The following is a 15,238-nucleotide window of genomic DNA, read 5'->3' on the forward strand; positions in this document are numbered from 1 at the left end:
TTAACCCATTGCCTGACAATGTTGCGAAAACGCAACAATTTTAACGCTGTGTTCAGAAATTTTTTAAAATTTAATTAAAAGGTTTTTGTGCTTATAGTTTTTTTTGTACAATAGGACTATGATTTATCTACAATATATAATTTTTTTTTTAACCTGAGTTGTATAGATACAATTTAATGGAAGGTCTTGCAGAGCCGTCTTTGAGTTATTTTAAAATTATACGACTTTTGCTTATTTTTATTCATGTGTTATATAAATGGAGAAAATTTGTTTTAATTTTTTACCTAAATCTTAATTACAATAGTGTATTCTAGCGAATCTATATAAATTGTAAGCTATTTGGTGATATATGTACGTTACACAAACTCTCAAAGTCAGGTGTTGCGAAAACACAACAATGTCAAGAAACGAGTACTTGCTTGTAGCAGGTAGTCTCAATTGATTTTTTAGCGTAATAGCAATTAAATAATAAGCTTGCTCCAACTTATTACGAAAAATATTCCCATGTTTTAAAATATTTAATGTTATCTTATGATTTTTTATGGTATTTCAGTATAATTTTATACTTCTTCTTAGAAACTGTACAATGTTGGTGTATAAATATAAATTATTGAATAAATACACTAAGACTTCTAATGTAGTCATTAGATTCAAATCAACATTTCTAATGTCAATTTAATATTCAGCCTTAAAACATTAGTGTTAAAATAAGTGAACAACGAAAGTTTTTATCTATGTGTGATATTGAATATATTTTGATGGGATCTAATGATATTGATTCCCCTGATAGTACACGCATTACTATCTTGCCTCCGCTCAATGTCGATAACCAGAGTGTTGCGGAGGAATTAGATGACATGTTGATGGAGGATGGAGAATAACTACCAAATGAAGTAGCAGGTGAATTAGAAATGGTTTTCAATTATACGGCTGATGAAGTTGAAACTAACGTATCAAAAAAAAAAACAAAAAAGTAAAACTAAAGTGGTCCAAAATTTATAAATATAAATGTAAATGTAAAGGACATATCTAAGCAGCTACGAGGCACAAGTGATGCGGTATACAATGTCGACAACAATGTATATTTATGTCGATGGAATGACAATTCTGTAGTTACAGTAGCATCACACCACATCGCAACTCTTCCTATGCAAACTACCAAAGGCTATATTAGAAAAGAGAAGAAAATGGGTAATATCAGCATGCCAAACATTATAAACCATTATAATAAAACAATGGGTGGCGTTGATCTCTATGACAATACTATAAACAATAACCGAATACGGATTTGAGGAAAAAAATGGTACTGGCCTCTTATAACTAATGGACTTGATGCAGCGATGGTTAACGCTTGGAAACTCCATTGCATTTTTCAAAAAAATGTTAAAAAAAGGCAATTATATCACAAGCTGACTTCCATGTAGAAGTAACAGAGTATTTGCTAATAACTGAGTATTAGATTTTCGACACCCAAACATGCCAACATCATCAAGATACGACAATGTTGATCATACAGTATCCCAAACACCTGACAGACAAAGGTGTAAATAAAACCATATATATCTGTACCAAATGTAATGTTGCTTTGCACCCTAAGTGTTTTATAAATTATCATAACAAATAAATTAAATGTTCAAAAAACACAAAAAAATAAAAAATTAATAAAATTAAAAACACAAAAACTTTTCGGTATGTGAACCTTTATTCTGACAATGTTGCGAAAACGCAACAGTGGATGCAGCCTAAACTGGGCGGGTTAGCAAAAAAAAAAAATTTTTTTTTCTTAATTAGGAGTACATAACTGCACAAGTAAAACGGCTTTAAGAAATTCCGCCTCCTTCTAGTAGCGTCAGATAATGGGTTAAGGAAAACCGAACAATATGCAATTTACTACTTAGAACAAATAGTGCTGCAGTATCAATGAAGAAATGTAGTTAAAAATTAATTCATTAATTGCTACTATCCCTAACTGTTATCTTATATTATAATATAAAAATACGTACATAATGACATATATTATCAATAGTTCACATTTTGAGATTAAGTTAGGTTGGAGTGAAGTGGTGGCCTTGCACATAAAAATTCACCTGACCACAAATGATATTCTGTTTAGATATTAGATATGAATACATGCTTACAAGCCAGGCTATGAGGACTACCAAATCCGATATAAGAACAAAAGTTGTTGGTGTAAAGAAGTTGTCGAGAGGCTGAAGCCCAATTGAACATAAACAATAGCTTTTTGTCGTGTCACTGGTAACAAGTTGATTCATGCGCTAAACTAAGTAGGGTTGTAAAAAAATTATGAAGCCCATAAGAGTTGGCATATATCCACTGTAAAAGAATACAGGCACGACTTCTCTATTAAAGTAAAAGTGACTCAATCTGAGTGACTCAATCAAGTCTATGAACGTTGACATATCGCTTATTTTGAATAATGGAAGCGCTGTCAAGTGGAAGATAAACGAGCCTTCAGAAACATCAAATCTTCTTACGGTCATTTAGTTTTTAATTTCAATATTTTTTATTAATAATTTTTACTTTACTTAAGTGTTTCTAATACTTTGTGAAATTATTTCACTTAAACTGTGTCGACAATCAAGCCATGATAATCTCATGCCACGAGCGGGGAGAAGCAATTTATCTTTATTTTTTGAGCTGAAAATGCGCTTGTTTAACATTTCAAATTTACAAATTATTTTATAAATTTATTGCACTTTTTTGTTGAGCATCTCTGGAAATTACTCAAAAAGTAATAGGAGCGTTTGACAGCTTTTCTTAACGCTTCACTGACCGCATTTATAAGTGTCATTTTGACGTGGCAACATAAATTGCAACGCGTTCTTGCAGTCTTCGGCGTCCACGTACGGTGTTTGTCTGTGCCATCCCAACGTCCAAGTCATCAAACACGTACAAAATCCACAACAAATTTGAAATGCACTGCAATAAAGGAACTTTTTTCATTTATACTCTAAATCATTTTAAACGTTAGCATTTATCAAAAAAAATGAAAAAATTGTCAAATTTTTTGACTAATCAAAACTCGTTGTATAAAGTTTAATTGTTTTAATTTAAATTTAAATTACTGCAACTAAATTAAATTACTTACTGCAAAGAAGAAAGGTATTCCTCTACTACGAACTGTAAGTTCGAATTCACCTTCAACGGAAATCCGCTACAGTTGCAGTTTTCCTTTTCACGAGTATTCAGCTGCCGAAAAGAAGTTACGTTGTACGTACTTCCGTAAATGGAAGACTTTAGCAGTGGTTGTACATTATGTGTGGCAGATGACAATAGCAGTGAGGAATGAAAGATTACTGCCTCAGCTTTCACCCTAAAAATTGCCTTAGTCTTAGTCTAAGTCCCCTCCTCAGCTACGGCTGGAGTTGCACGTTCTGCGTTTGCTGGTTCACGCTCAACCTACTGTGTCTATATTTCTTCTTTTGCTCTTACTTCAATGCCCATGGACGCACGTACCAGACACTGCTATCTACATAATGTCACACTTTGCATTTATGTCGTTCTGTAGGTTCAGATATTTGTAGGCTGCTAAGCTTCTAAACGGCGGCTTTTGTTATTGCCATTCTATGCGTCACACATTTCTATATTTTCCATTTAATTCATTCAGTAGAGCGCAAAAATTCATATGTGTATATTGTTTTTGTTATCTGGAAAATGTATAGCGAAATGGAAATGGAAATGGAAATTTTATGAAGTCGTACATTAAAAACCTGCTGCAATATAAGAATTCCTACGGTAGCTTTTATCACCCACTCATATACCATAGAATTGCATATACTAGTTCACGTATGTCAAGTTGTACAAATCTGTATGGAAATATTCTAACATATCCAAACATATCCTAACATATATGCTTAAATATATGTGCACATCCATCTATTTCTATCTTTTTTTGTTTGTTTTTTTTCTTTTTGTTGTTTTGGTTGTTACAGTGACTGACATTATGTCTAACAATATGCACAGAGTCGAGAAAAAAGACTTGGCAAGTTGTTTAACAATCTCCAATCCTCCGCTTACCCGTAATTGTCATTGTCTTTGTCAGCTGTAACGTCGTCTATTTTTCATTTTACTTATTCTATGAATATACTTTTTTCTCTTAATACTACTCCCTTTTTCCCTTTTTCCTTTTTGCCTTTTTTCCCATTTATTCCGTTAATAATATTTTTTGCTTATCTTGTAGCGAGCATTGTTTCCTAACTTGCATTTAGTAACTTATGGAAAAACCTTCCGCATCGCTGAAACTCTTAGTGGAAGTTGCAGACCTTATACGATACTCGGCTTCGCGGCTTTGGTTTAGTACTGATTTGACTGCAGCTGCATATGAACTAGAAATCACACAAGAACACACACATCCACATGTACATAAGGACTGACAATCACGCGTCTAAGTATTTTTGTCATGGCATTTTGTACTTCATTCAGCTTCAGCTTCAGCTTCAGCTTCAACTACACTTTGCTCCTCCATGGCATTTCATTGTGCTCGCTTCCATTCTCTGTCATTCTATGTGATTCCATTCGATGCTATGCCACTTCTGTACACTTCTGTTTGGTTGGTCGCTTTGTTGGTAATGACGGATTCGCTGTCTACTTACTACGCAGATATATCTACACTTATCCATATGCCAACAAAATGCCAACAGAACGACATGTAAGCGCTACTGCTTTACCATGTGAATTTATTGCGGCAAGGACTAGATATCTGCTTTATTCTACTTTTTGAACTGTTTATGAAAAATAATAGGATGAAATTTGTGTAATGATGTCGATATAAGAGTTAGCATATTTAAATGTTAAGTCTATTGGTATTTAAAAAAAAAATTAAAAAAAATCCACAATAAAATTCAATGAAAGAAAAAAAACGAAATTAGTATAAAAATAAAAATTAAGCTGAAAATAGCATGAACGTTTAAGTTTAGGTTGGGGATTAGGGCTTGAAAAATATTTAAGCGGTTATTACACAACAGCGTAACGAATTCTTACTGGAATATAATGTTCGTAATGCATTCACTAAAACCCTATCGCACTGGTATGTACATATGTACTTATCATAATATAAGCTTCCATCAGTTGACATATATAATCCCTAAGGAGTGCTTAACTCATATGATTGTGGCAGGATTTGGTTTCGAATTGATTTACATAAGCGCATATGTTGCTGCGATTATGGATTTGTACAAACTTAATTTGTTGTAGGAACTTTTGTTATTGTCCGTTAATAAACTTGACATAGTTGGCGAAAAGTCTACTAGAAAACACAATTTCTTGAAATGCTTTCATTATTCCAATCATCACAAACCCACAGGACTTTGGCAATGACTTTAATTTCATTTTTATGGAATGAAGTTTAAACTATTAAAGCAAGACATTTATTTTGATAAACCATAATCCTTGTGATTAAAAACTTTAAAAAAGACAAAAGCTTTCATCCTAAAAAAATGAAGCTTATTACTACTCTCATGTGGGCAAAATAATCTTACTTAATCAATGCTGGTTGACTGGTTCAAGTCATGAAGACTAACTAACGTTTTCGCCATTTACATTCGATATAGTTGTCTATTATGTATTAACAGCTTATATAAGTTAAATCATTATGGCTCAGTAGGTCCTTGTGTTAGTTAGTTTCTCCCGATTACCTAAGTCGTCTACAACATGTTTCCAAAGAGTATATTTTCTGGTTGATTGCAGCTGTGAGACTGAATATCCAGAGAGCAAAGAATACACAGACAAAAGAGAAAAAGGTCTTAGTTTCTTCTATCGGGTTACAACTAAAGATTATGACAAGACATTCTCGTTTCGGTCATCTGATCTGCAATTGATCAAGAGCCAAAGAAAACTCAAATGGACTTATTGACATTACATTTATTTTCACTTATAACAAAAAATATTTGTTTTTATAATTGGTATAAATTTCTTCATTTTTAAGCGAGAGAGCTGACAGTTTAGCCCGCTCTCGCACCTCCCTAAATGCGTCACTGGCGGTACCAGTTTATATTAACCTGGAGACCATTAAAAGAAGTACCTTCCTCAACTCTCTGACACTTGCCAACAACAGATGGAAAGCACTTAGGTCATGTGCGACTTCCAAAATTATTATAATGTGTAAAAACCAAAACAAGAAAATATTAACACTCATCGAAGAAGGTGCTTGTCGCATACTTTGGTATGCATCCTGCACTCGATTACCGATTATTCAGTAATCTGTAATTACTGACTACGATACGATTAATTATACACGTTGACACTTGCAATCGTAATTTGACATTTAAGGAAATCGAAGTAAGCGCTGTTCTCATAGACAATAAAAAATTACTGCTTTTGTTGAGATGAATTTACATGTTTTATTCAGAAATACTTCAGAATAAAAGTGTTTTAGCAAAAATTAAAGTTTTGTGAAATCTGATTTTGTAATTTAATATAAAATCAATTTTACTACTCCTATTAAGTATTACTACTCTTCAACATTAACACAAATTAGTAAATGTACTTTTAGGCCGTCATAATAACTACAGTTAACAAAAAGGTGACAACATGAAATTGAGGATTTGTAACAAGTACGAGCTTTCGGAGAAAATCGGTTCAGGTTCGTTTGGAGTAGTTTACATGGGCAAATCGAAAAGGGGTAAGGAAATTGCGGCAAAGTTAGAAAAGCGACCCAACAAATTTCTATCGAAACTAACACTCGAGACAGCTGTCTATAAGGCTCTCCAAGGCGGTGTTGGTATACCTCGTTTTATTTGGAGTGGCGTTAAGCGCCAATACAACTGTTTGGCGATAGAATTGCTTGGCCCATCACTAGAAGACCTATTTAATTATTGCAATCGTCAGTTCAGCATGAAGACGATTTGTCTTCTAGCCGAGCAAATGGTAACACGTTTGGAGTATATGCACGAGCATCATTACATACATCGTGATATAAAGCCTGATAACTTCGTGATGGGTGTAGGAAGAAGAGGGAACATTGTGCATATCATAGACTTCGGTCTCGCAAAAAAGTACCGCAATCCAATTACGTTCCAGCACATATCTTGTACTATGAATAATCATTTAGTTGGCACACCACGATATGTGTCAATAAACACGCATGCAGGCACACAACAATCACGACGTGACGATCTAGAATCACTGGGGTATGTATTAATTTACTTTAAAAAAGGTTCATTGCCATGGCAAGGATTAGCAGCAGCCCATAAACGACAGTGGCATGAACGTTTAGCAGAAAAAAAGTTGTCAGTTACGTTGTCAAAACTGTGCAGTGGATGTCCCCCAGCATTTCGATTGTATTTAAACTATTGTCGATGCTTAAGTTTTGAAGAAAGTCCTGATCATTGTTACCTGCGGTCTTTATTTCGCAACCTATATAGGAACTTTGGTTATACTTATGACAATATATTCGATTGGAATATAATTCGGTTCGATGAACACTCTAATCGTAAAGCACTAAACGATAGTGAACCTGAACTGGTTAACATTGGTAACGAAGAGAAATTGATGCTATCTTCTAGGCAACAAGGACAATCTCATGGAAATGCTGTTTGTGTTGCTGGTACTGATTCTATTCCTACTTATGTTACTCCTATCGTTACCACTACTTCTGCTGATTCTGTAGGTGATAACGCACTTACTGCTGCTTCTTGTAAGTTCACGGATGATCGTGTCGCTCCTGCAGCTATGGGCTTTACTGATGTCATGTTTGCTACTCCAATTGATGATTCTCCGATGATTGCTGCAACTACTTCCTTTCCATCAATAACTGTTTATGCTGCCACTATTCGGAACTTTTACGATGGTATTACAATGGGTCCTGCTGAGGAAAGTGTTGCTGGTGCCGTTACTGAGCTGGTAGAGCTCTCAAATACTCCAAGTAATACGTCAACAGTTTTGCGTTCTCAGCAAACTATAGGGAACGAAAATGCTTGCGAAGATGATGCTATGCCAACATTATTGAACGATGTAGCTTCGAACTCTTCCGACCGGACTGGCGTACCTGATGATCACTTAATGTTGCAGACTGGCCAGAGCATGATTAGTAGTGACAGCTTCACTCACTAATGAGGACCAAACACTAACTTATATTAAATTCAAAGCTAAGAAAATTTGTTGCGATAAGTAGCATAAAATGTATAAAAGTATATCTATATATGTAGTATGAAAGAAATCTGTACATAGCAAAATCTTAACTTCAAGATAAATGATTGTGACTACTTTGGTTGCCAAAAATTAATATTTAGCAAATATTCTTTGCATTGATTCAATGTTTTTTTGCAAAATGGAATGATTTCCTATATATTTCAAAAGTTTATTGTTAATGCCTCAAATATATTTTTGCTTTATTCTAAATTTAATGGTTGAGTATGAAAATTATATATTTTCGTATAAAGTGCATAAATAAAATATATGTTAGTTTAATATAATAACTTTTTTCTTTTTTATATGGTAATTAATGTTGATGGTGAGCACTGAAGTATGAATCTGAATTCTTTTAAATACAGAAATTCGGGATTCTTAAAATGTTGGCTAAGGCCTTTAAGAATTCTAAAATCTAAAAATTTGCAGGCGTACTCTATATTCATATTAGGTATATACAATTGGGTAAGAAATATGTGGAACTTCAAGCTTTTAATTTCATTTTTTATCCAAATTCCATTCGAGATCTAGTCATTTCTTAGAATATTCTTTAGATGTACTTTAGATATTAAATTAGAATCTTCATTAGGTATAGTAACATTCAACAGTTTCCACACGTAGTATATATTGCAACATATAATGCGCATAGTTCAGATACTTCCACACAAATGCGGACAAGAAATATTATTAGACTCATACAAATTTTGTTTTGTTTGGGTATTAGACTATGGAAAAGTATTCCAAAGGATTTTGTAAAAAGAAAGAAACAAGAACTCTTACATACTGAGAGGTTTCAGATTATTTAGCTATTGGGTAACTGTCACAGCAATATGTGTTAATATACTTTATTAGCTTATTAGTTAGAACTGTTCACGAATGTTAACTGGGCTATAAACTGGGCACTGTAGCTTAGGAAGATAGCTTTCCGGCATAAGTATTGCATTGTGCACTATAAAGAACCTTAGAGTCACCAGTCTATGACTATGTCTCTTACCTAAAAGTATATTATCAGTGCTGAATGTAGCTGACATTCTTGAGGTATTGATTATAAAAAAACGAAATCAAATTTAATTATATTAAAGTATACTATATTAATCTAGACTTTATAACATTAATCTCGTAGTTCAATTTATACATACCCATCAAGTATTAACTTTCAGTTGTTTTGTCAGAAAAAATTCATTATTGATAGACTTAGTTTGACACCACAGCTCCATGGAAACCCAATGTAAGTCTTGGGTTACATGTATAGGTATATCTTATAGTGTTTTTATTGTTAATATTATTATTTGTTGTGTCTAGTATTACAGTTTGTGTATTTTTACGTCTTTGCTTGTTCTGACGATGCATTTTAAATTGTTAACTAACAGCTTAAGGAGAGTTTTTGGATTGAGTTTTATAAGACATCATATACATAATATACCCAGTAGAAAAAGTGGTCTTCGAAGACATTGTCTTCAAGACGGTCTTTGATACCGCGTCCGCATTTTCAAGCAAATTTGCAAAACAATTGCTCAAAACATGAATGTAAATACTCTTTCTTTGCTTTCTCTCTCATTTTTAGTGTTCATAGCAACGTATTTGAATTTTGCCTCAGATGACGCTATGTTTTATAAATGAAGTGACGCAATAATTTTGAAGTGTAGTGAAATAAATATTAAAAAAATCAAAATAAATAAAGAAACAAAATCATTAAACTACGAAATATTAAAAAAAAAGAAATTAAATCAAAACAAATTAAATAGTGACTTAGTTCCTGGAAAATATATTGATATTAATATTGAAGACAATAATTCCAGTGAAAGTTGTTTTAGAAACGAAACAAAGGATGTTGAAAATAAAAAAACTGAAAACACTTGTGAAAAATTAGCTGTTATATTTAAAAAACACAGGATTAACAGGCGTTGTAGTAATGATATTTTAGAACTCTTAAGATCAGAAGGTTTAATTGTACCAAAATCCTCTTCAACGCTTTTGAAAACATATAAAACTTCAACAATTGATGATAGCGAAATGCTATAAATTATTTTATATTAGTTTTAGTTAATTTTAGATATGCTAAGTTATATTAAGTTAATTATTTAAATTAATTTTCATTATGTTTACTAGTTTTTACTAGTTTATTATTAATATCTTAATAAAATTTATAATAATTTATAATAAAATTTATAATTTATTTTTAAAACTTTTAATTTTGAATGTAATTTAAGAAATTATTATATAAAATAAATAAAAGTACAAAATACAACAATTTCTTTCTACTTATTTAAAGAGAAAATTGAAATTCATTTAAAATTTAAAGAGCGCAATAAAAGAGTAGAAATAAAAAAAAGGGTGAAAAAATTATATGAGCACTGCACTAAGAGCGCACAACTTTCTGTCGAATGCGTCCGTTATGCAAGACATGGTCTTCGAGACGGTCTTCGAGACATGTACGCAAAAATTCATTGAAGACATTTGGCTAATTTGTATGAAAGTGTCTTCGAAGACCGTCATACATTTGGATCGATCGGTCTTCATGTATGTATCCATGTCTTGAAGACGTCTTCGATGACGGATCGATCCGTTTTCTACTGGGTAGCGACAATATCTCATTTTATAGCAATTAAGTCTGTATCTGTCTTCGTGATTTTTTTATACTTCATGATGTGTAAATAATATTGGATAAATGTATTGTTACTTTAGTGGACATAGGTGTTGGTTAGTATTTGCATATTCATTGTAAAAATTCTAATTCAACTTTTTTGCTTCAATACTAGCTACGGTTCTTATCTGATATATGGTAAAAATTTCATTAGATGTTTACATTACTCCAATACTATTTGGTATATAGCTTTAGTGAAGTAGTTAAATTCTTTTGCAAAGTTTGCTGCAGTTATAGAGCTACCTACTTCTGCATTCGCATCCAGAGTTATTTATATTATTCTATATTTTGCTGCATTTTGCAGGTATTTTTTGGTTTTATAATGAATTTTTATTAAAAAGTTGATTTTATTTGCTAAAAGTTGAAGTGAATTTGATTAATACATTGTTTGGAAGTATTTGCCTTTAAAGGAATTCACATTCAGTTACGAGGTGACGAGGTGACGAGGTGACAACACGTCTTTTGTGGTTCTATTTTGGAAATAATTTTGGTATTTGCTAATTTGGTAGTAATATTGTACGAGAATGTGACCACTTTTCTTCCATCTATAATATTTTAGGGTAGTGGCTTTTCAAGTTTCTGTTGTGAAGCTTTGCTTTTTTTTCGTTTTTTCTGAATTGCTTTTTTAATTTTTTTAGATAAAAATTTACGTTAACAATAATTATAGTTTTTCCTTATTTATCATTAATTTTACTAGCGCTAAGTTATATGCGTCGTCTAAGTTCACATACTATTTGCGCTATAACTTAATCCTACACAAGTTTTCCACTTAAAGGCTATTAACTAGGGAGTTGAATACCTGTTCATTTGCTTATAAGTATATATTTATACTTTGAGTGTACATATATATACATTTATATATATATATCATAAAACTGAGTTGTTTATGATTTCGTGAATGATGATTACGTGAATCTACAATAGATTCATTTACGCTCTTAAGCACATCGCCACTTTATATTAGTTCATTTAAATATTAAAAGTTTTGAAACTAATTTAAAAAACGATAAAGTAAATTATTTCTCGTATCACCCAATTAATTTTCTTATTGACTGGAAGAGCAATCGAAAATACTTTACTGAACTTAAGAACTTAATTCGTTCGTCCTTTCATTTAAAAAACATTTCTTCTTTTTAATTTATTTATTTGAACGCATTGAAGTATAAAAAATTTATATATATATATCTAAATACTTACATATTTTTTTTTTGTAAGACTTTAATTTAATTATGCTATTTTAAAATATTCTAAATAAATCTTTTTACTTAGCTACCAATAAACTTAAATGCTTAAATGGAAAACCATTTGACATTAAAATATTATGACTTAATTAAAAATATGAAGTACGTTGCAGTGCGATTTACTTGAAAAACTTTCTACCGAAATTACACAGACGGAGAGGAGGTCGTAGAGATTGAGGAGTTGCCATTGCAATTTAAGATTGTGTGTTGTTATCTTGAAGTGTTTTCCGTTCTAGCATGCTTAAGTGCGGAAACTACAACACACTTAGTAAGAGCAGAATGATTATTGCAAAAACGATGGAGGAAGGAGTGGCAGGCGAGACTTGTGTACTTAGTAAACGTTTTAATGGATACAAGCCCAGTTGTCCTTTCACCTTGTCTCAAGAATTTTTAAGTCATTTTAATTTAAAAAATACCCTCCCATATTATTATGACTTTTGCATTTCATTCTTTTTTCTTTCTTTAAATTATTCTTCATCTTATTGTTTACTTTACCTTTTTAATTAATATTAATGTTCGACTAATAATAATAATACGGGACTGATGATTTTCTGAAGCAAATAATCTCTACAGAAAACTATTATTTTTAAAACTATTTGAAAAGCACTTAATTGATGTATATTAATTAAACATTATGAAGAAACTCAAATTGAAAGAATATTTTAATGATAAAATAATAAAAAATATTAGTATATTAGTAATAGCAGAAAATGATTCTAAAATAAAGAAATAACAGTCCAATAAATATAGATCCTTAGAAGCGGGATATTAGTCCCAGGTCAAATAGGTAAAATTAAGCCCACAGCAGTTACAAGATTTATAAATAGCCTAAAATTGTCCTAGTTGGGCCTTTAGGCGCACAATAGATCTTTTAGGTCGGGGTGCTTCAATAGCCTATTACTTAAATAAAAATAATAAAAATAATAAATATAGATAGATATACAGAAAGATACTTACTAAGAAATATTAAATATATTTCATACTGTTTGTTAAGTCTATAATTTATTAAAGTATAAGTATATATATATGTGTATATATATACATATACAGATCTGTACACAGTCAGTTCCATATTCAATGCGAATAAACTCAAAAGTAGCTCGGAGATGAGACACTGAAGCACCTGTTGTATCTATGTACAGACTTGTTCGAAACCAGGTTTAAGGTGTTGAAAGGCGCTTCATTCTTTCACGCTCGGCAAAATGCCCAAGATTAATATTACATTTATCAATGCAGTGGTGTGGTACACTTACAATTACAATGAATTTGCAATTAAAATGGCTTTCTTAGGGGACCTTCTTCCCATAACTTCACTTACCCAAACAACTTGAAATAAATTTTGTATTGCTTTGCATTTTTTATTCATATTTAAATGAAATGTTATTCTTCTAAGTAAACTTTGCATAAGAAATATTGAACAAATATTTGGAAAATTTTTTTTACTCATTGGCCGTATAGAATGGTGTTAAAAAATGTATTTCAATCAACAATTTTTGTTTTTCCGTAATAACCAAAATTAGCACGAAGTTGAATGAAGTAAGGATTTTCAATGAAATAATATACATTATAATAAAAATGCCGACAAGGAAAAAAGACTAAAACATTTTTTTTTCTAAAACCTTTAAGTATTTAAATTTACTCCTTTCAAATTATAAATTAAATACGAATTATATTTCAAATCTCTTATTGCAAAAATTTCTAAATATAAGTTAATTCTTTTATGTGGATTAATATGTCTTCAATGATATATAATTCATAAGCATAACATTCATAAGATCAACATTTATTGCATTAATTAATATAAGAGTAATGCAATTTTTACAGCTTAGCGTAGCATTCTACAACGTATTTTACAATATAATATTAAAATCAATAAAACTGAGAACATTTAGTGGGTAATCAATGTAGATAATACTATAGAATATATTTCAAGATAATAAGAATTAAAAAATAAATGTGCTTGTTAGTACCACTTTTTTTGTGTTCTCATTGCACTCCATACAATTGTCTCGTCTACAATATCGAGTATAGTAAAAACTCATTGGGTTTTTACAAAATCAAAAAATTCCATTCGAATTTGGTAGATTCGTGGATTTATGCTTCTAAAAATGGTGGTATAGACCATGTAAATCGCGATATGTTGTATTACCCATTCAATAATAATACGTCACTTCGATTATTTTTGTATTAGAATTTATGAATGAATATTAATGAGTAGACCTTTAATGTTTAGCACTAATGTATTTTAACAAGTCTTTACAATTAATTAAAACCACATATGAAAAGCTTTTCTCATTTAAAAAAAATTCAAAAAGACTTCATGATAACTAAACATATGGTTATATATTAAAATAAGTTCAATTTAAGACCACTGATGAGGCCATTTAGCGATACCCGAAGCAGCTATATTAGTTATACCATATCATACTAATTCACTAGATTGAAAATTAAAAAAATTATTTGATTTTAAAGTTTCTCAAAAAAGAATGCAAACATAAGACAGTTTTTATTTAAAACTTTATTTTCAAAAACTCTTATGATGTGTTGTACCACAGTGCGTATGAGTAACATTTTGCTAATAAATATATGAAATAATTAAAATATTTTCTTATATGTGTTGCTGTCTGTAATAGTGTTGTGTTGTGATTAAGTATATCAAATAAATTTTAAATATATTAATTGAAATAAAATAATATTGTATATTATTTCTTAGACTATATGTAAACTAAAAATTCTTACATTATATTTTTTCTTTTCTCTTTACAGTGAAAATCCCAGCACTTCACCACATTTAAGAACAACTCCATTGTGTTAAAAAATAATTTAAGAAAATCACTTGAACATTTGAATTATTTGCTTCAAAGTAAATTAAAAAGCGTATCAGTGAAAAAAGTAAAATAAAATTCAATAAAATTAAAAAAACTTTTTAAATAAAGTGAAGAAATAATCTTAAAAACTAATTTAAGTAATCAACAATCAGAAGCGCAACAATATCAACAAATACTTCTCCAATTACCGCAACTCGAACAAGATAGAAACAAGGAACGCAACAACAACAACAAAGCAATTGCAACTAAAACAAATGCAACAACAGTAGAAACTCGTAAATGGTATATTTCGTTTGGTATCATTAACCAGGAAGCTCCGCTGCAATTAAATTGATGCGCTACAACGTCAGTCGGTTGATGACGAAAGAACAACTGTCGTT

At 30.9% G+C, this 15,238-nt stretch overlaps 1 protein-coding gene across 1 annotated transcript; it reads left to right on the forward strand.

Moving 5' to 3' along the window:
• Nucleotides 1-6,521: 6,521 nt before the first annotated feature.
• LOC119689066 (casein kinase I-like) lies at nucleotides 6,522-8,074 on the forward strand. The gene has a single exon (XM_038103808.1). It carries the CDS (start codon nucleotides 6,550-6,552, stop codon nucleotides 8,068-8,070), a length of 1,521 nt encoding a protein of 506 aa, XP_037959736.1. The 5' UTR covers nucleotides 6,522-6,549; the 3' UTR covers nucleotides 8,071-8,074.
• The last annotated feature ends 7,164 nt before the right edge of the window (nucleotides 8,075-15,238 follow it).

Source organism: Teleopsis dalmanni, chromosome X, assembly GCF_002237135.1.
Source record: "Teleopsis dalmanni isolate 2A chromosome X, ASM223713v2, whole genome shotgun sequence".
In the NCBI taxonomy this organism is placed as follows: domain Eukaryota; kingdom Metazoa; phylum Arthropoda; class Insecta; order Diptera; family Diopsidae; genus Teleopsis; species Teleopsis dalmanni.